We start from the raw sequence: 21,071 nt of genomic DNA, 5'->3' as shown, positions 1-21,071 counted from the left end.
CTTTACGGATCTTTGTGCACGGCTGTGAGTATTTATATTTGCCAGCTGAATGTTCAAGTGATCACTAAATGGGTTTTCATTAATATGAGGACAGAAAAATATGTCTATTTAAAAATGATTTTACTGGGAAGAAATACGTTTGAATTTGAGAAGCCAAATGATCTCTTAACTGTTTTTAATCTTCTATTAAAATTACTGCTTTGGTTCTTGGCATTACATTTATTCGGGAAGAATATCACAGCTAGCTGACATGTTCATTTAGTCCTCACTTTATAGTTTCTAATTTCTCTGTTCCTGGACCTGTTGTTAAAAAGAATCATTGTAATTTTAAAGTAATAAACAGGCAGTCATTCCGCTGTTTTTGCAGAAGTCCGCTCCTAATTTTGCAAGTTGCAATGTCAGCTTTGCGAAGGCTACGAAAACAAACAAGTCTGCTCTGAACGCCGGGCGGTTTGTGGCTTGGTTTGCTTTTTTTTAAAAAAATATTAAAATCTAGTTATTTTGCAATTGCATCTTTGCATCTAATTTCTTACAATAAAAACAAGCGAAAGGGGGAAAAAAGCTCGCGATGCAAGCTCGCCGTTCTGCAAAGAGGTCGATTTTGGGGAGCCGGGTTTGCGCTCCGAGTCCGGCCGGGGATGGGCAGCTCATCCCCGGGGTGATCCAGGCGCTCAAATCTGAAAACAAGGAGTCCGGGGGGCGATGCAACCTTTACACGGTCATGCTGGAGGATGGTACCCTGAGGGAATACCTGGAAGAGGAGATCGTCGTGGTAGGACCCGGCTTCCACAACCAAGGCAACAAAGTGCAGCTGAAATGCAGAGAGAAGGTGTGTAAGTGTACGTGAATATGAATTGGAAATGTGCCCGGTTTGTGTCTGTGTTTGCGATGGTGTGCATCCTGATGCTGCCATACCGCCAACAAGAGGCAGAGATTCACATCAACACCTACAACACGATCCAGCAACTGCAGCCAAGCCGACCCCTCCTCACTCCTCTCGGCACAGTTGCAGGGTCCAAAACCCAACCCCTGATTGGTCTCTTGTGGCTCTCAGTGTTATTGAGGAGGGCGGATCATTAATTCTCATTTTGACTCCAGATGGTTATTTGGAAAGATTAAATCCCTAACTCATCATAGATCTTAATGTTTTTTTGGTAATAGCTGGACCCTAATCCTAACCTACCCGCTGTTGGATTTTCTTTATCTTTGTCCTTAACAGTGGCACCGAGTCAAAGTAATCTGGTTAAATTCACCAGTCTTTTTTGAAACATCAGACTTTAAATTTTATGCAGAGGTTATTTTTGTTGCAATCGAGGTGTAAAATGTTAAAGCCATCGACATCTTAAATGCATGAGAGAGAGAGAGAGAGAGTGTAGAAAGATCACTATTTGGGTCAGATTTGCAATGCTTTGCCCTCTAGGGGGTATCCACCTGTGTAATGGAGCAGTGGAGCCACGGCACTCACCAGGAGCCCAGAGAAAGTGGAGCAAAATCAGCTCAGCGCCGGCACTCCACACAGATCAGAATACAGCAAGACTGATAAAAACCCATCGGAAATCCCAGCAAATTCGCGCCAAAATCCTGTGATCGGAGAGGCAATGTTTTCTCCCCCTCCCATTTAGCATGCTGGGGTTATTGCAGAACATCAGCCGCCGTGTGTGGAGCGCTTGGTGCCTGGGGCTGTAATTAATCAAGTCTTGATTGAATGAAAGACAACTATCCTTGGGCGCGCGTGAGTTTTAGTTGATGCATCTTTTACAGTACGTCCCGTAACCCACCCCAGAGGAATAAGGAGGGACATTCCAAAGGGCCCAATAAATAATTGAATATGCAATGTCTGGGTGGTGTATTGGCCTGGGCACAAGCAAAGGGCATGGCCCTGGGCTCCGCCTCTCCTATTTTTGTCAGTTTACACTCCTTGGAGCTCTGTGGTAAAATGTTCACTGTTGCAATCAAGGAATGTACTTGTTTAATCACGTAACGGAAATACTTCTACAAGAAAATATAATAATAATAAAATAGAACACACTGAACAGTGCAATGTGTACGGTGCCGGTTTTGATCAGTATTAATGTAGTGTTTGTATTTCCAGCTACATTAGCGTAATAGTATGCAGTTGGAGATAGCTGTAACAAAGATAGATATCTCATGAAAATGTTGCTGGGAGCAAAAAGGGACGCGAGATATGGTACATAGTTGATGTATCTTTCCTGTTTAATTATGTTTGCTACCAATATTGTAAATTATTATTTAAGAATACTATATGTTGTTTGCTTTTAGTGTGCTGGGACCAGCCTCTTAAAAATTCCTCAATATAACTCATGTAAACTAAGAAATGTTAAGGACCAAAAAGGGCCATTCGGCCCATCAAAGTTCAGCCCTCCAATTAATTAACTCTCCCATCACAGTAGCCAAATATATTCTGAATAACCCCAATGTTTTTGTCTCTACCATTTCTGCATGCTTTTATGTTCTTTTTAGATTGGAAATGGCTTGAATACCAGTGTAATGTACAGGATTTATACTGAAAAGCAACTATAACATTTAGGGGAATTGTGCTGTGGATGCAGTATAGTGCTTCAGTGTGTTGAAGCTTCAGTGAGTTCTGCCATTAAGTGGTAGGATGGATGTTTGAGCTTATGATTCTGCACAAGGTAGTTCCATGCTCAAACAGCTCAAACTGCCTCCTAGAGGAGGGAGGGTAAATTGAAGGGGAAGTTGTCCCAGGTTGCTGTGGCTGGATCTGGAGAGTAGAACAGTGCTGGTGGAAACTTGGTCGCAACTTGTATATATTATACATTGTGGCACACAAGGTATCATGATTGCGTGGAACAGGCTGGATGGACCTGAGGGTCTTTTCCTGTCTGTCATTGTTCGTATGTTCATATGTTTGTAAGTCTTCAGTCTGTCTTCTCAGCTGGGGGGAAGGTGTTTTGCAGATAGAAATAATAAAAAAAATCTTGGAATTGTCCAGAAGAGTTTAATCTCTGAGCAGAAGATTGACACTATAATCTTGTATAATGACGTGCATATAAAGCATTTAAGAGGTGTGCATTTTCTACAGTGCTGGTATTGTTGACGTGTAAACAGTCCTCCCACTTGGCAGCATCTGATTTGGTTGTTGAATACAAGCCTGCTGTTGTCTTTCCAGTAGCACTGTTTTCGAAGAATTTCAACAGTGCATTCTTAAAACCAGCTACTACAAAATGCGAGGACACCCCTCCGCGCTCTTTAAAATCAGCACTGAGAAGATTACAATTTACTTAAAAGTTTACCACTAAGTTAGAAACTTTCATTGCTTTTGGTAGCACTGTAGCCTGTTCCAATATGTCATCTCAGTCTCTTCCACTCCCCCCACCACTACCCATGGCATTGTGAAATGTCACACATCGCTTGATTTTGAACTTTCCATATTCTGACAAGCTGCAACCATTTTATTTGACTGTATAGATCTGGGTAACTCACCAGCTTTTGCCAAGATCCTGAGTCGTGACTTGCTACCCTATGTACTTTATGTGCTTTTTTTACATCTAAGGATTTTTAAAAAACACTTTTTGTCCTTTGCCTTTCTCTCTGTCACGAATCCCTGCTCTGCAGATCTTTGGTGGGCTACGAATTGAGGTACAGAGGCACATGGAGTAGCAGGGCTGATGAGGAACACAAGTGAGATGGAGGTGAATCACATTGGCCACAGGGCGGTCTTATGACCATCACTGATCGTGGCCAACAGATCAGAAGCACTTTTTATTTTGTTGATTTAATCCCTAAATTGCTAATCATATGTTTCCAGTGAAAAAATGTTAAGATGTCTAAAAATGTTAAAAAGGCAAATCTAAAGGCACTGTATCTGAATGCACGAAGCATTCGTAATAAGGTAGACGAATTAACAGCACAAATAGATGTAAACGGATATGATATAATTGCGATTACGGAGACATGGCTACAGGGTGACCAGGAGCTGAATATCAACAGGTATTCAATATTTAGGAAGGATGGCCAAAAAGGAAAAGGAGGTGGGGTGGCATTGTTAGTAAAGGATGAAATCAGAGCAATAGTGAGAGGATATTGGCTCAGAAAATCAAGATGTGGAGTCAGTCTGGGTGGAGTTAAGAAGCACCAAGGGGCAGAAAACACCGGTGGGAGTTGTCTATAGGCCTCCAAACAATAGTGGTAATGTAGGGGATGGCATCAAACAGGAAATTGGAGATGCATGTAACAAGGGTACTACAGTAATCATGGGTGACTTTAATCTACATATAGACTGGCCAAACCAAATTAGCAATAATACTGTGGAGGATGAATTCCTGGAGTGTGTACGAGATGGTTTTTTAAATCAGTACGTTGAGGAGCCAACCAGGGAACAGGCTATCCTAGATTGGGTATTGTGCAATGAGGAGGGGTTAATTAATAATCTTGTGTGGGGTCCTTTAGGGAAGAGTGACCATAACTTGATAGAATTCTTCATTAAGATGGAAAGTGAAGTACTCCAATCCAAAACTAGGGTCCTAAATCTAAACAAAGGAAACTACAAAGGTGCGAGGAGTGAGTTGGCTATGATAGATTGGTGAGCTTCATTGAAAGGCATGACTGAGGATAGGCAATGGCTAACATTTAAGGAACGAATGCATGAATTGCAACAATTATACATTCCTTTCTGGTGCAAAAACACAAAAGGAAAAGCGGCCCAACCATGGCCAACAAAAGAAATTAAGGATAGTATTAGATCCAAAGAGGAGTCATATAAAGTTGCCAGAAAAAGTAGCAAACCTGAGGATTGGAAGAGTTTAGAATTCAGCAAAAAAGGACCAAGAGATTGATTGAGGGGAAAAATAGAATGTGAGAGTAAACTTGCAAGGAACATAAAAGCGGACTGTAGAAGCTTCTACTTGTATGCAAAAAGAAAAAGATTAGTGAAAACAAATGTAGGTCCCTTACAGTCAGAAAGGGGAGAATTTATAATGGGGAACAAGGAAACGGCAGAACAACTAAACAAATACTTTGGTTCTGTTTTCACGGAAGAGGACACAAATAACTTCTCAGAAATGCTAGGGAACCAAGTGTCCAGTGAGAAGAAGGAATGAAAGGAAATTAGTATTAGTAAAAAAAGAGTGCTGGAGAAATTAATGGGACTGAAAGACGATAAATACCCAGGACCTGATAATCTGCATCCCAGAGTACTAAAAGAGGTAGCCATGGAAATAGTGGATGCATTGGTTGTCATCTTCCAAAATTCTATAGATTATGAAACAGTTCCTGCAGATTGGAGGGTGGCAAATGTAACCCCACTATTTTAAAAAAGGAGGGAGAGAGAAAACAGGGAACTACAGACCAGTTAGCCTAACATCAGTAGTAGGGAAAATGCTAGAGTCTATTATAAAGGATATGATAATAGGACAGGATTAGACAAAGTTAACATGGATTTATGAAAGGGAAATCATGTTTGACAAACCTACTGGAGTTTTTTGAGGGTATAACTGGTAGAATAGATAAGGGAGAACCAATGGATTTGGTGTATTTGGATTTACAGAAGGCCTTTGATAAAGTCCCACATAAAAGGTTAGTGTGCAAAATTAGAGCACATAGGATTGGGGGTAATATACTGGCATGGATTGAAAATTGGTTAACAGACAGGAAACATAGAGTAAGAATAAATGGGTCTTTTTCGGGGTGGCAGGCAGTGGCTAATGGGGTAATGTAGGGATCAGTGCTTGGGCCCCAGCTATTCACAATATATATTAATGATTTGGATGAGGGAACCAAATGTAACTTTTCCAAGTTTGCTGACGACACAAAACTAGGTGGGATTATGAGTTGTGAGGAGGACGCAAAGAGGCTTCAAGGCGATTTAGACAAGTTGAGTGAGTGGGCAAATACATGGCAGATACAATATAACGTGGATAAATGTGAAGTTATCCACTTCAGAAGGAAAAACAGAAAGGCAGAGTATTATTTAAATGGTGATAGATTGGGAAATGTTGATGTACAAAGGGACCTGGATGTCCTTGTACACTCGTCACTGAAAGCAAATATGCAGGTGCAGCAAGCAGTTAGGAAGGCAAATGGTGGGGACGATTTTCGGATGACTGAGCGGGTGCGTTGAGGGCAGGGGGTCTCTTAAAATGGCGGAATCCCGGAGCGGGTTTGGAGCCCGGCTGCAACCCGCTGACTTCCAGGTTCCCCAGTGATGCGTTCTGGTGCGCGCGCAACTCCAGCATGCGGGACTCCAACCGGCAATTAAAACCGGCGGGATGATGCTTTAGATAGTTATTTAGATAGTTGAGGTACTTGACAGACCTCATTGACTGGAGATTTTGGCAGGGGTGCAATTTTGAAGGATGCTCAGCGTGTTTCCTGTGCTGTGGGAAACAAATCTCTGTTGGAGCAGACGTGTTTCAGCCGGCAGCCAGTGGGAGATGCAAAGGATTATTTGACAGTTGGGGAGAATACCTCATTTATTGCAGCAGGGCACTCTGTCACTTCAGACAAAGTTTTGGCTGCAACACCTTTGTCTTTCCACTCAAAATTATTATTTATACCCTAAACTCTGCTGTGCAAACACATTTACCTACTTTGCGGACCCCCTCAAACTCACACCGTCAGGATGGGGAGGCGCCATAGCTGCATTCATCACTTCATCCGAGGACGAGCAACATCACCAGCCTTGGCAGGTACGCCGTCCACCTCCGCCACGTGGAGCTCCACAACACAGTGCTGCGCCACAGGTACCTGCACAAAATAGTCGTGCAACTGCACATGCACCCATTGTAGGGTGACCCAGTGGGTGGCATCAAGTGTGGGTGTTCATGGAGAACCTCATGAAAGGGACTTATTGCATACGCCAGTCAAGAATGGTCAAGACATGGCAGTAGTGGTGACAATAACAATATTTAATGTGCCATTAACAAAAATCAAATATAAATAAAAAACATGCCAAACTGTCAAACACCCTTGCACATCCACTTTGTGCTCACAAAACCTTTGTCTTGTGCTTACGAGTACTCCTACGTGGTGCTTCCCCTGAGGCTGCAGCTGAGGTAATGGCAGGTTGCTCGTGTTCATGCCCTGACCGATTAGATGCTTTGGGCCTATGCCCTCTGGGTTTCGGTGCTGGTGGGGGCCCCTCCAAATACTGCTCCACCTGCACCTGTGCAGGGGCAGACTCGACTACCTGGAGAGGAGGCAGCATTGCGGGTACTGGTTGAGAGAGGGCAACGGGTGGGAGAGCTTTGAGTGGCAACCCCATTTCCAATGTTCCCTTTCGCCATCATCCCTCTCCTGGGCCAGGCTCACATCACTCCTACTACCCTGCTGGACGACAGTTTGGAGGACATGTGTGAAGCCTTGTAAGGCCAGTGCTAGTGTATCTGCCTGCTTGTTTGAGGCGGCAGAAAGCTGCTCACCCTGAGTCCGAAGGGCCATTGTCAGGGCCTCAGTGGACTCATTGGTGAGCCATGCTTGAAGCTCAATGAAGGCTAGCCTTCCCTCCATCGCAGACATTCCCGAGATAGCAACACTATCTCAGAGATGCCCTCACGTCCCTGTGACAGTATCTCAGAGGTTCCCTCCCTCACCTGTGCCACCATTTCACTCATGCAGGAGTTGGACTCCTCCATCCTCTGCGCGATTGTGGAGAGTGCGCGTGGCACCTGTTCCAGCACTTCGCAAATGTGCTGCTGCCCCTCGATCATTCTGCTTTTAAAGGATGGCCCCTAGGGTTCAGCATCTGTGTCCAGCTGAACAGAGCCTGGAGAAGAGTGCTCCCGCCGACCCGGACTCTCCACAGCTGCCCCTGCCACCAGTGTCTGCTCGTGCTCACCATGTGCAACCCCAACTAACTGAGGATGGGGACCCACCGAGGTGTGTATATCTGCACTGGTGGATGGCTCGCTCAGATATGACGGTGCCCCCTCAGAGGCCGGCAGATCCTCAGAGGAATCGCCCTCTGCCGTCACGGCGGTTGCTGAAGGCCCTGTAAGAGAACGGAAGGCAATATTAAGCATGATAACAGATATTGAGGTGCTGAAGATGGCAATGCATGTTAACATCATTTGCTGTTGTGAGTGCTGAATGTTAAAGTTCTGTCTCCAGCCGTTTGTTGGGTGGCAGTCTCGGCGTTCCCGACGGACAGGCACTTGAGGGTGCAGCTCAGTTCAAGAGCCTCTTGTCCACGTCCGTGAGGACAACCTGATGTTGTGGCCCCCTCCAGTCTTTGCCCTCTCCCGTGCATTCTGGGCTCTCTTCTCCTTTAAGGAGATAAAGTAGAGAGGCGTGAGTGAGGGATGGTGACGTGGCCAACCGCTGAATGCATTGGTTTGGGTGAGGCTGACCGTGAAAGAGATGCATCAGAGGGTGATTATGAGACAGAGCCATGACATTGTATGAGGATTGGGTTGAGTGGTAGTGGTGGGATGAGTACTGGGGAGGTGAGTAAGTGCAGGTAAGTTGAGGATGAGGTTTGAGTGGATGTGAGGAGTGATGTGATAGAGTAGTGTTGGCAGTGCAGAAGGAGCTGTGTGGTGGGGGCAGTGATGTGGAGTGTAGGAGAATGAGTAAGTGCACTCACTTTGGCTGACCGAGTTAGGTCATTGAAGCACTTCCTGCACCAGATCCATGTGCGGGAGATGTTGCTGCTGTGGTGACCTCCTCTGCCACCTCGAGCCAGGCCTTCTTAGTGGCAGAGACAGGCCACTTCCTCCCGTCCGCTGGGTAGAAAATATCCCTCCTCCTCCTCACCGCATCCAGTAGGACCTGGAGTGAGGCATCGGTAAATCTGGGAGCAGCCTTTCCCCTGGTCTGCTCCATGCTGTACTTTTGGTTGTTTGCTGCAGGAGCAGCATTGGAGGACTGCCCCTTTAAATAGGGCTCCTCCAGCTGCAGCTGACGACCTGTGATGCGGATGTGCAGTCCGCCCGCTGCGCAGGTTGACGACGGGAAACCCGGAAGCCACGGTCAGTGTCTTCAATTTACCCGTGATCACGTGGGAAACGGACGGATTTTACTGGGCGGGTTTCCCACGCGCCCAGTCGCCCCCCCCCCCCCCCCCGCGCTGCCATCCCGCCTCCCTGGTAATATCGGGGCCAGTATGTTGGCCTTCATTGCAAGAGGATTTGAGTACAGGAGCAAGGATGTCTTACTGCAGTTATACAGGGCCTTGGTGAGACCACACCTGGAGTATTGTGTGCAGTTTTGGTCTCCTTACCTAAGAAAGGATATACTTGCCATAGAGGGAGTGCAGCGAAGGTTCACCAGACTGATTCCTGGGATGGCAGGACTGTCGTACGAGGAGAGTATGGGTCGACCAGGCCTGTGTTCACTTGAGTTTAGAAGAATGAGAGGGGATCTCATTGAAACGTATAAAATTCTGACAGGGCTAGACAGACTGGATGCAGGAAGGATGTTTCCCCTGCCTGGAGGGTCTAGAACGAGGGGTCACAGTCTCAGGATATGGGGTAGGACATTTAGGACTGAAATGAGGAGAAATTTCTTCACTCAGAGGGTGGTGAACCTGTGGAATTCTCTACCACAGAAGGCTGTGGAGGCCAAGTCACTGAATATATTTAAGAAGGAGATAGATAGATTTCTAGACTAAAAAGGCATCAAGGGGTATGGGGAGAGGGCGGGAATATGGTATTGAGATAGAGGATCAGCAATGATCATATTGAATGGCGGAGCAGGCTCGAAGGGCCGAGGGCCTACTCCTATTTTCTATGTTTCTATGTTTCTACGTAACTCAAACATTTTGAAGGAGTGATATGACTCAAAAGGAGATCAATGCTCTGGAGGAAGTATTTTCAATCTAAAGTACTCCTACCAAAACATTGTTTAGAAAAGAAGTTTGTGTACTGACCTGTACAGAGCTTTGAAATTGCATTGAAGCATCAGTATTAGAATGCAGAACGGGCAGGACGTCGATCTTGGTTCAACACCATGAGCTGGATTCACCATGTAAATCAGTGGAGTAACACTTTTCCCATAAAAAGACCCATCATGGTGGATTTCTAGCAGACTGCTTTTGACGGTGAAAATGTGGCATTTCTGCTCAAGAGAAATAATAAATTAATTTATTTTTACACTGTTTATGATGGGAGGTCATTTAGATTACCTATCCCATGCGCACACAGTAAGTTCTCGATCAATATGGCATTGTTGGTATTGAATAACTAATACTACAATTCTATATTAAAGTTCCTCCAAATTAAAATTGACATTTTTAAAAGAGCTCTCATTGAAAAAAATATGTAAGAAATGGAATTAAAAGTGGAAGTCCCCCCTGCTACGCTGCCAGGCAGCTGTATATGATATGGACAGGCCGTGGCTTCTGGTTCTCACCTACCCGCACTCTGGTCTTGTTTCCCAGGCAGCACTTGGTGCAGGAACACAGTGTTCAGTTCCACTCGCAACCCCTCAGATAATGAAGCAGTCCGTGCCTGCATGCAGCAAGACCTGGACAACATCCAGGCTTGGGCTGATAAGTGGCAAGTAACATTCGCGCCAGACAAGTGCCAGGCAATGACCATCTCCAACAAGAGAGGGTCTAACCACCTCCCCTTGACATTCAACGGCATTACCATCGCCAAATCCCCCACCATCAACATCCTGGGGGTCACCATTGACCAGAAACTCAACTGGACCAGCCACATAAAAACTGTGGCTACAAGAGCAAGTCAGAGGCTGGGTATTCTGCGGCGAGTGACTCACCTCCTGACTCCCTAAAGCCTTTCCACCATCTACAAGGCACAAGTCAGGAGTGTGATGGAATACTCTCCACTTGCCTGGATGAGTGCAGCTCCAGCAACACTCAAGAAGCTCGACACCATCCAGGACAAAGCAGCCTACTTGATTGGCACCCCATCCACCACCCTAAACATTCACTCCCTTCACCACCGGCGCACTGTGGCTGCAGTGTGCACCATCCACAGGATGCACTGCAGCAACTCGCCAAGGCTTCTTCGACAGCTCCTCCCAAACCCGCGACCTCTACCACCTAGAAGGACAAGAGCAGCAGGCACATGGGAACAACACCACCTGCACGTTCCCCTCCAAGTCACACACCATCCCAACTTGGAAATATATTGCCGTTCCTTCCTCGTCGCTGGGTCAAAATTCTGGAACTCCCTTCCTAACAGCACTGTGGGAGAACCGTCACCACACGGACTGCAGCGGTTCAAGAAGGCAGCTCACCACTACCTCCTCAAGGGCAACTAGGGATGGGCAATAAATGCCGGCCTCGCCAGCGACGCCCACATCCCATGAACGAGTAAAAAAAGTGAATCATTATTCACAATTTTAAAAATTGATTGCAAAGAATAGGAATTCTGATACACTATACATTTATTGTAGATACATAAATTCCATTAAGATGATTTTAATGAAAATTATTTCCTTTTTTTGGTAATCTGAGTACATGGAAAAAGAGCTCAATTTAAAAAAAACTGAGTAAAAGTCACACTTTGTGGGTTTCATCTGTGATCACTGTGGGAGGTGATGAGTAGGTATGGGGTAAAACCTCAAAATAAGTAGAGTCCTGCAGTAAATGCTTTTTTTTTGGCTGTTGTTTTAAACATTTATAGATTTCAATTAATTTTTTTTAGGGACTTTTAGTAACAAATTGTGGGATTATGCAACTTTATGAGTGAGTTTAGCAGCTTGACAAGTACTACAAATACTTGAATCTAATTCCATCTTTATATGGGGAAATTTGTATTTGGACTGTATTTTGAAACAAAATTGCAGCATAGGTGAATTGTATGCTGTTGTCTCGTAATGTCATAAGAACACTCCCACCAGAGATAAGTTTCTTGCTGGTGTGGACCCTATCTAAACACATGCCAGGTTAGTTACCAGATCATCCTTTTTTTCTGAATAGAGACTAATGTTATATTGACATCAACTTGCAGTGTATCTTGAGCTTGTGCCTCTGGGCCAGGTAGCTGGAGATGCTGTGCACTGAAGTTTCTGATTGTCCACTGCAAGCCATAGTGCAAATTTGGAAAAATCTTTTTTGAATGACAGATTCATGGGGTTTGGATGCTGGCTTTAGTCTCATCGCCAGTGCAAAATTAGGCCTTAGAAATGCCCTCAGTTTAAGTGCACTGCATAAATGCAGTGAGTTTTATAAAATTGAGAAACCAAGATGAATGGCCCACGTCAATTGTGCAGGAGATGAGGTAAATCAAGATGTAGTGATGTCAAGCTTGGATTTAAAGGACTGAAGAGTTTAAGTAGAAGGAAATACTGATGGTAGTAAGGAGTTCCACAGGTCCTAGAAAGAATGAGTTAGAATTACAGACTATGTGACGAGTCTTAATTTTGTACAGTGGAGATGTAGAGAGGAGCAAGAACAAGAAGGATGGTGTTTTTAGAGCTTAGAATAAACAAGAGAGGACAGTTCATAGCAAGTTGAGAGAGCAGCGGCAGAGGTGAGCTGGACGGGCCATAAAAGAGATGGGAGTCGGAGGCTCATGAGAGAGCGGGGGCAGGGGAGTGCGGAGTGTCAGGGAGAGAGGTAAAACAATCACCTCAAGTGACGTTAGCACAAGGGAAGGAATTGATTGGTGAGTTTTTTTTTGTCCAGATCAGGGACAAGTCTTAAGTTTATTTCTGGTAAGTTTAGTTAGTAGTCTAATAAATAGAGGCATGGCAGGGCACCTCAGTCCCGTCGAATGCACATTCTGTGCCATGTGGGAAGTCCAGAACGCTTCTTGTGTCCTGGACAACCACATGTGCAGGAATTGTCGTCAGCTGGAGGAGCTCGAGCGCTGGGTTTCGGAGCTTGAGCAGCGGTTGGTACATCCGGAAGGCTGAGAGCTACATGGATAGCATGTTTCAGGAGGTGGTCACACTGCAGCTTAAGAGTGTGCAGGCAGAGAGGGACTGGGTGACCACCAGACAGACAATGAGGACCAAGCAGGTAGTGCAGGAATCCCCTGAGGGCATCACACTCTCTAACCGGTACTGGTGAGGGCGAAGGTTGTTCTGGGGAGTACAACCACGGCACCATGGGTGGCTCAGCTGTACAGGTGGGGGAGGAGGAAGGTTAGGAAAGCATTAGTGATAGGAGATTCAATATTTGGGGGAATCAACAGGCGAGTTTCCAGGATGGTATGTTGCTTCCCTCGTGCCAGGCTCAAGGATGTCACTGAGCAGCTGCAGAACATTCTGAGGGGGTAGGGTGAACAGCCAGAGGTACCAATGACATAGACAGAAAGAGGGATGAGTTCTTGCAGCAGATTTTAGGGAGCTAGGAAAGAGATTAAAAAGCAGGACCTTAAAGGTAGTAATCTCCGGATTGCTCCCGGTGCCACGTGCTAGTGAGTACAGAAATAGGAGGATGGTACAGATGAATGCTAGGCTGGAGAGATGGTGCAGAAGGGAGGGCTTTAGATTCCTGAGGCATTGGGACCGGTTCCGGGGGAGGTGGGACCTGTACAAGCCGGACAGGTTGCACCTCAACAGGGCCGGGACCAATATCGTTGCGGGAAAGTTTGCTGGTGCTGTTGGGGAGGTTTAAACTAACTTGGCAGGGGGATGGGAACCTGAGCGTAGATTCAGAAGGGAGGAAAGCAGAGCTAGAAATGGAAGGCAGAAAATTAGTAAGCGAGTTTGGAAGGCAGAGGAAACAAAGGCTAGAAAATATACAACAAAGGAGTTTGGCAGTGCTTAGTGGTACATACTTCAAATGCAAGGAGTCTAGTGAATAAGGCAGATGAGCTGGGGGCACAGATAGACACGTGGAAGTATGATATCATAGCTATTACTGAAACATGGCTTAAGCAGGGGCAGGAATGGCATCTCAACATTCCTTGTTACAGGGTTTTCAGATGAGATAGAGAGCGGGATAAAAAAGGAGGGGGGGTTGCAATATTGGTTAAAGAAACAATTACAGCTGTAAGAAGGGATGATATGTTAGAAGGATCATCAAATGAGGCCATATGGGTTGGACTGAAGAACAAAAACGGGGCAATCACACAGCTGGGAGTGTACTATAGACCCCAAACAGTCAGAGGGTGATAGAAAAACAAATATGTAGGCAAATTTCTGAGAAGTGCAAAAACAACAGGGCAGTAATAGTAGAGGATTTCAACTACCCTAATATTAACAGAGATAGAATCAGTGTAAAAGATATAGAGGGCGCAGAATTCTTAAAATCCATTCAGGAGAACTTTTTTAGCCAGTATGCACGTACGAACATACGAATTAAGAGCAGGAGTAGGCCATTTGATAAGATTATGGCTGATCTGATTACGACCTCAACCCTACTTTCCCGTCTACCTACTATAACTTTTGACTCCCTTGTTAATCAGGAATCTATCTAACTCAGCCTTAAAAATATTCAATGACCCTGTCTCCACCGCTCTGGGGAAGGGAGTTCCACAGACTCACGACCGTCTGAGAGAAAAAAATTCTCCTCATCTCCATCTTAAATGGGAGACCCCTTATTTTTAAACTGTGGCCCCTAGGTCTAGTCTCTCCCACAAGGGGAAACATCCTCTCAGCATCTACCCCTTCTAGTCTCCTCAGGATCTTATATGTTTCAATAAGATCACCCCTCATTCTTCTAAACTCCACTGTATACAGGCCCAACTTGTCTAACCTTTCCTCATAAGAAAAACCCCTCATCCCAGGAACGTAGCAAGCCCAACAAGGGAGGGGGCAGTTCCGGATTTAGTTTTAGGGAATGAAGCTGGGCATGTGGAAGGGGTATCAGTGGGAGAGCATTTTGGTGGTAGTGATCATAATTCAGTTGGACTTAACATAGTTGTGGAACAGGACAAAGATAGATCAGGAGTAAAAGTTCTCAATTGGGAAAAGGCCAATTTTACTAAGATGAGATGTGATTTAGCAAAAGTGAACTGGAAACAGCTACTTGAAGGTAAATCAGTGTCAGAGCAGTGGGAAGCATTCAAGGAGGAAATAGTGAGAGTTCAGAACAAATATGTTCCCACAAAGATAAAGGGTGGGACTCCCAAATCTAGAGCCCCCTGGATGTTAAGGAGCATCCAAGGTAGGATAAGGTAAAAAAGGAAAGCTTATGTCAGATACTGAGCGCTCAGTACTGCAAAAAGCCTAGAGGAGTATAGAAAGCACAGGGGTGAAATTAAAAAGGAAAGCAAAGAGAAGGCATGAAAAGATATTGTCAGTAAAATCAAGGAAAACCCAAAGATGTTTTATAAATACATAAAGAGCATGAGGAAAACTAAGGAAAGAGTAGGGCCTATTAGAGACCAAAAAAGTAACCTGTGTTTGGAGGCGGAAGATGTGGGTATGGTTCTTAATGCGTCCGTCTTCACAAAAGAGGGGACGATGCAGACATTGTAGTTGAGGAGGAGTGTGAAATATTGGATGGGATAAACATAGTGAGAGAGGAAATATTAAGGGGTTTAGCATCTTTGAAAGTAGATAAATAACCAGGCCCAGTTGAAATGTATCCCAGGCTGTTAAGAGAAGAAAGGGAGGAAATAGCAGAGGCTCTGACCATCATTTTCCAATCCTCTCTGGCTACAGGTGTGGTGCCGGAGGACTGGAGAACTAGAGGACTGTTCACGCTGTACCGTTGTTTAAAAAGGGAGAAAGGGATAGACCGAGTAATTACAGGCCAGTCAGCCTAACCTCGGTGGTGGGCAAATTATTGGAAAAAATTCTGAGAGACAGTATTAAACGTCATTTAGAAAGACACAGATTAATCAAGGACGGTTCGCATGGATTTGTTACGGGAAGGTCGTGTCTGACTAACTTGATTGAAATTTTTGAGGAGGTAACAAGAAGAGTCGATAATGGTAGCACATTTGATGTAGTCTACATCGATTTTAGAAAGGCTTTTGACAAGGTCCCACATGGCAGACTGGTCAGAAAAGTAAAAGCCCATGGGATCCATGGGAAAGTGGCAAGTTGAATCCAGAATTCCCTCAGTGGCAGGAAGCAAAGGGCAATGGTCGACAGGTATTTTTGTGACTGGAAAGCTGTTTCCAGTGGGGTTCCGCAGGGCTCAGTACTAGGTCCCTTGCTTTTTGTGGTATATATCAACGATTTAGAATTAAATGTAGGGGGCATGATTAAGAAGCTTGCAGATGATACTAAAATTGGCCATGTGGTTGATAGTGAGGAGGAAAGCTGTAGACTGCAGGAAGATATCAATGGACTGGTCAGGTGGGCAGAAAAGTGGCAAATGGAATTCAATCCGGAGAAGTGTGAGGTAATGCATTTGGGAAGGGCAAACAAGGCAAGGGAGTACACAATAAATGGGAGGATACTGAGAAGTGTAGAGGAACAAAGGGACCTTGGAGTGCATGTCCACAGATCCCTGAAGGTAGCAGGACAGGTAGATAAGGTGGTTAAAAAGGCATACGGGATACTTTCCTTTATTAGTGAAGACAGAGAATATAAGAGCAGGGAGGTTATGCTGGAACTGTATAAAACACTGGTTAGGCCACAGCTTGAGTACTGCATACAGTCCTGGTTACTACATTACAGGAAAGATGTGATTGCACTAGAGAGGGTACAGAGGAGATTTATGAGGATGTTGCCAGGACTGGAGAATTTTAGCTAGGAGGAAAGATTGGGTAGGCTGGTGTTGTTTTCTTTGGAACAGAGGAGGCTGAGGGGAGATTTATTTGAGGTGTATAAAATTATGAGGGGTCTAGATAGGAAGGATCTATTTCCATTAGCAGAGAGGTCAATAACCAGGGGGCATAAATTGAAAGTAATTGGTAGAAGGATTAGAGGGGAGTTGAGAAGAAATTTTTCACTCAGAGGGTGGTGAGGGTCTGGAACTTACTGCCTGAAAAGGTGGTAGAGGCAGAAACCCTCATTGCATTTAAAAAGTACTTGGATATGCACTTGAAGTGCCATAACCTACAAGGCTATGGACCAAGAGCTGAAAAATGGGATTAGGCTGGATAGCTCTTTTTCAGCTCTAAATTTCTATGATTCTAAGATTCACCATAAAACAGAAAACAGCAAGAAAGATTGTAATAGGTAGAGCTTGGAGACTAGTGGTGAGAGAGGAATTGCCTACAAAATCACTACTAGAGTGGCCACCATACTGCCAGAACTTCATGATAGAGTGGTTGTATTATGAGCAGAGTAAAGTGCCTTGGGACGTTTTCCATGTTTAAGGCGTTATATAAAAGCAAGTTCTTGTTTTGCTTTAAAAATTTGCTAGATATTTTAAAATTTGGCCTGGATGGTCAAAAAGAATTTTGTAGAAAATTAACTGGGTTGGGTGAAGTTCATGTTAGGGTGATTGTACGATTTGTTGTCGGAGTGAATTTAATAGGCATTTTCATGCTCTACACATTCTCACGTTCTTGTATTTGGCTAAGATCAATCCAAGACTACCCACCCTAGAATTTTGGCCCCTCTCTTCCTGTAGAAAAGTCCTGTTCCTTCACTCATAATCTTATTCCGATGGGAAATCTTTCTGTGAGGAATCGTAGGTGTGAAACTACATCCTACGATGCTATGACATAATGCATGAATCTGTATGGCGCTGTACCATCTGAATGTCTACATCTATTCAGTTCCATCAGGGTTTGCTGGATAGATCAGGAATGGGAACTTTGGATGATTTTCTATTCCCTAGTCCGGAGGCCAATAGTAGCGCCCTACTCTGTCCCAGTTGAGGTCAGCCAATTCAGCACAGACTCGGATTGGAAATTGGTCTGTGTGGATTAACCACTCATTACATTGACCAGCTGATAGTTTAAAAAAATTTTGGAATACATATAGGATTGAGCAAAATAGTCTAGTAGCGTATCCACTACACTCCCATACTCAATAACTTCAGTCAAATCTTCAAATGTTCAGTCATGCCTTTGCATAATAAACATTGACTGGGAATTTCTTTGGAGCAGGTAAAGCTCTGAAGAAATTCACCTCAATACTTTTTGTAAATCTGCTTATTTGTTTTTTTTAACCTAATTTGTCACTTCCAATCTATTGAATATATCAAGATTCCACAGTAACTTCTTGTAACTGAGGCTGTAGGAAAGCAATTATTTTTTGATTTGCCAAACACTACAAGAAGGAAAAATGTTAATGTTGCAGAGCTGTCCATTTGTCAGTATTTTTATTTGCTTATAAACTTGTCTCCTTTTTAATCAGCTATAATCTTATTAGATTTGCAACAGACTGTTGGTGAGCTGCAAGGTGGTAAACTTAAAAAAAAGATAAGTTTGAAAAATGACATCATTTTATTAATTTATAAAGCGCTGTTCACGACGCCCCAAAGCGCTTTACAACTAATGAAGTACTTTTGAAATGTTGAAATGTAGTCACTGTTGTAACGTAGGGAATATGGCAGCAAATTGAGCACAGCAAGGTCCCACAAATAGCAACAACATAATGACCAGGTAATCTGTTTTAGTGATGTTGGTTGAGGGATAAATACTGGCCAGGACACCAGGGAATACTCCCCTGCTCTTCTTTGAATAGTGTCATGGATCTGAGAGGGCAGACGGGGCCTCGGTTTAATGTCTCATCTGAAAGATGACATCTCTGGCAATACAGCACTCCTTCAGTATTGCACTGAAATGTCAGTCTAAGTTATGGGCTCAAGTCTCTGGAGTGGCACTTGAACCCACAACCTTATGACTCAGACAAGAGCTAAGGCTGACACTGAGCCAAGGCTGACACTTTAGTCAACTTCAAATCCATATATTTGTGAGCTTTAATGTGCTTTTACCTCAGCAGCTGGATCCCTCGTGTATGGATGTGTTGGGAACTCTTTGTCCACGTATTCACCCTTGAATAACCTCTCCCCTAGCTTAAAGGAGGATTGTCACCTCTCAAGCTAATTTGGGAAAAGTTTATTTTTGTAATCCGAGGATATGATTTGCATTGAAAAACATTGTTTATGTTACAAAACATCAACATGCCTCAAATTATGTTGTTCTGCTGTCATGTTCATCATGACTGTTGTTTTCACATTCCCTCTGCAAATTCCATTATAAATGTATTTTTCCAACTTGTTTACAAATATTCTGTACAAGTTTCAGACATGAGGCTACCATATTACCTTTATTTAAATCCATACCTGGCAAGTTACATCAAGTTCTTTCTATCTTGAGAATAAACAACTCAAAATACTTTATTTAAAAAAAGTTATATTTACATTTTCTTATCCTTATATAATTGCATAAACTTTATAAAGCATTAAGGAAAAAAAATAATTTTCTTTCTACCACAAGAAGTCATGTAAACTACATGTATAGGCATCATACAGAAAAATGATAAAGTGACTTCCTTTCTGATGCCCATAGACCTGAGTGAGTTACTGGGTAGTATGTGTTACTGTACTCACTACCCAGTAACTCACTCAGGTCTTTGGGCATCAGAAGGGAAGTCACTTTATCATTTTTCTGTATGAAGCCGTGGTCAGCTGAGCTCAATTACACACTCCTGTACAGTATAATGAGAATGACATTTCAGCTTAGCCACTATAGTATGTAGCCTGGATTTGTTCTTTGAATGTTCTGTACGCCATCACATAGATGATCTGGGACAGAGCTTTTTTTTTTCCAAGTTCAAGGCCTTTGCAAATGCCCATTTGTTTAGTATCCGTGCTAAGACAGCTAAGGAAGCAGCAGAGCAGGATGTTGAAAAGAAGTAAAATATGAAGTATCTGGAACTATTCAATAAATAGCTCATTTTTTTTAAAAAGGAAAAAAAAACAATCATTACATTAGACAAGTTTTGGTATTTACATATAACTGAGCTGTTAGAAAATGCATGAATGTAATAAATTTCTAGTAGAAATACTATTTTAGTAGTTCTTCTAGAGCGCACTCAGTAGTACTACAATACCATGCGAGGTCGGTGCTCCTTTGAACTCTCCTCTCATTTCTCCTAAGCTCTAAATATTCCTGCCATTCTGCTCACATTTCCTTCTCCCTAAACCAAGATTACTACTAAAACTCATTTTTTTCCAGCACCCCCAAAACAATGGAACTCCTTATCATCCTCAGTTTTTCTTTCTTTCTACATCTATAGGCTTTTAAAACTCAAGCTTGGTGTCACTTAGTCATTACTTTATATTATCTTTACTTATCTCATCTTTTTGACCTTGGTGGCATCCTGCAATTGGTCCTTCACTTAGGTTTCAGTTAAAAAATATACTAATGTGGTAGATGGTCTAGCAGCCTAGAGATTGGAAACTTCAAATCACGTAGTTGTGAGTTTAAGTTCCAGAGCTTCTTGACATTCAATTTAATCAATTTTGTAATTTCTCAGCTGGGCTCCTCGGTGTGGGATCTCATGGATGAGATGAATGGTGGGAGAGGGAGGGAAGAGTCGGAAAAACCATCCTTCACTGTAATAGTATCGATTGTTGGATCTGCTAAATAGCATCCAAAATCGCTTTAGAAGGGAAAAAGCCTGCCTGGCCAACCTCCTTGAATTTTCTGAAGAAGTGACATTCCAAATGACTGTGAGACCCGTACCCCAGGGAGAGTCGGCACCCATGGGACCCGTACCCCAGGGAGGGTTGGCGCCCATGGGAACCATACACCAGGGAGAGTCGGTGCCCATGGGACCTGTACCCCAGGGAGAGTCGGCGCCCGTGGGACCCATACCCCAGGGAGAGTCGGCACCCGTGGGACCCGTACCCCAGGGAGAGTCGGCGCCCGTGGGACCCGTACCCCAGGGAGAGTCGGCACCCGTGGGACCTGTACCCCAGGGAGAGTCAGCGCCCATGGGACCCGTACCCCAGGGAGAGTCGGCGCCCGTGGGACCCGTACCCCAGGGAGAGTCGGCACCCGTGGGACCTGTACCCCAGGGAGAGTCAGCGCCCGTGGGACCCGTACCCCAGGGAGAGTCGGCACCCATGGGACCTGTACCCCAGGGAGAGTCAGCGCCCGTGGGACCCGTGCCCCAGGGAGAGTCGGCGCCCGTGGGACCTGTAACCCAGGGAGAGTTGGCACTTGTAATCGATGAATGTAAGTTTATAAGGCGTGGTGTTTGTAGATTTCCAGAAAACCTTTGATAAAGTTCTTCAAGAAATACTGCTACTGGAGCTGAAAACAGTGGGAATTCAAGGTGAAATTGATTGAAGGAAAGAAAGCAGTGGGTACTTG

General features: G+C 44.3%; 1 protein-coding gene across 1 annotated transcript in view; it reads left to right on the top strand.

The window, feature by feature from the left end:
• The first annotated feature begins 448 nt into the window (after positions 1-448).
• znf704 (zinc finger protein 704) overlaps positions 449-21,071 on the top strand; it is a 202,901-nt gene continuing 182,278 nt past the window's right edge. Inside the window, exon 1 of the mRNA XM_067980699.1 lies at positions 449-829. Within this exon, the coding sequence (XP_067836800.1) occupies positions 569-829 (261 nt within the window). The 5' untranslated portion in view covers positions 449-568. The remainder of the gene's footprint in view (positions 830-21,071) is intronic.

The sequence above is a fragment of the Heptranchias perlo genome, chromosome 3 (assembly GCF_035084215.1).
Source record: "Heptranchias perlo isolate sHepPer1 chromosome 3, sHepPer1.hap1, whole genome shotgun sequence".
In the NCBI taxonomy this organism is placed as follows: domain Eukaryota; kingdom Metazoa; phylum Chordata; class Chondrichthyes; order Hexanchiformes; family Hexanchidae; genus Heptranchias; species Heptranchias perlo.
Note: the sequence above shows the minus strand (reverse complement) of the source record. Positions and strands in the feature narration are given on the sequence as shown.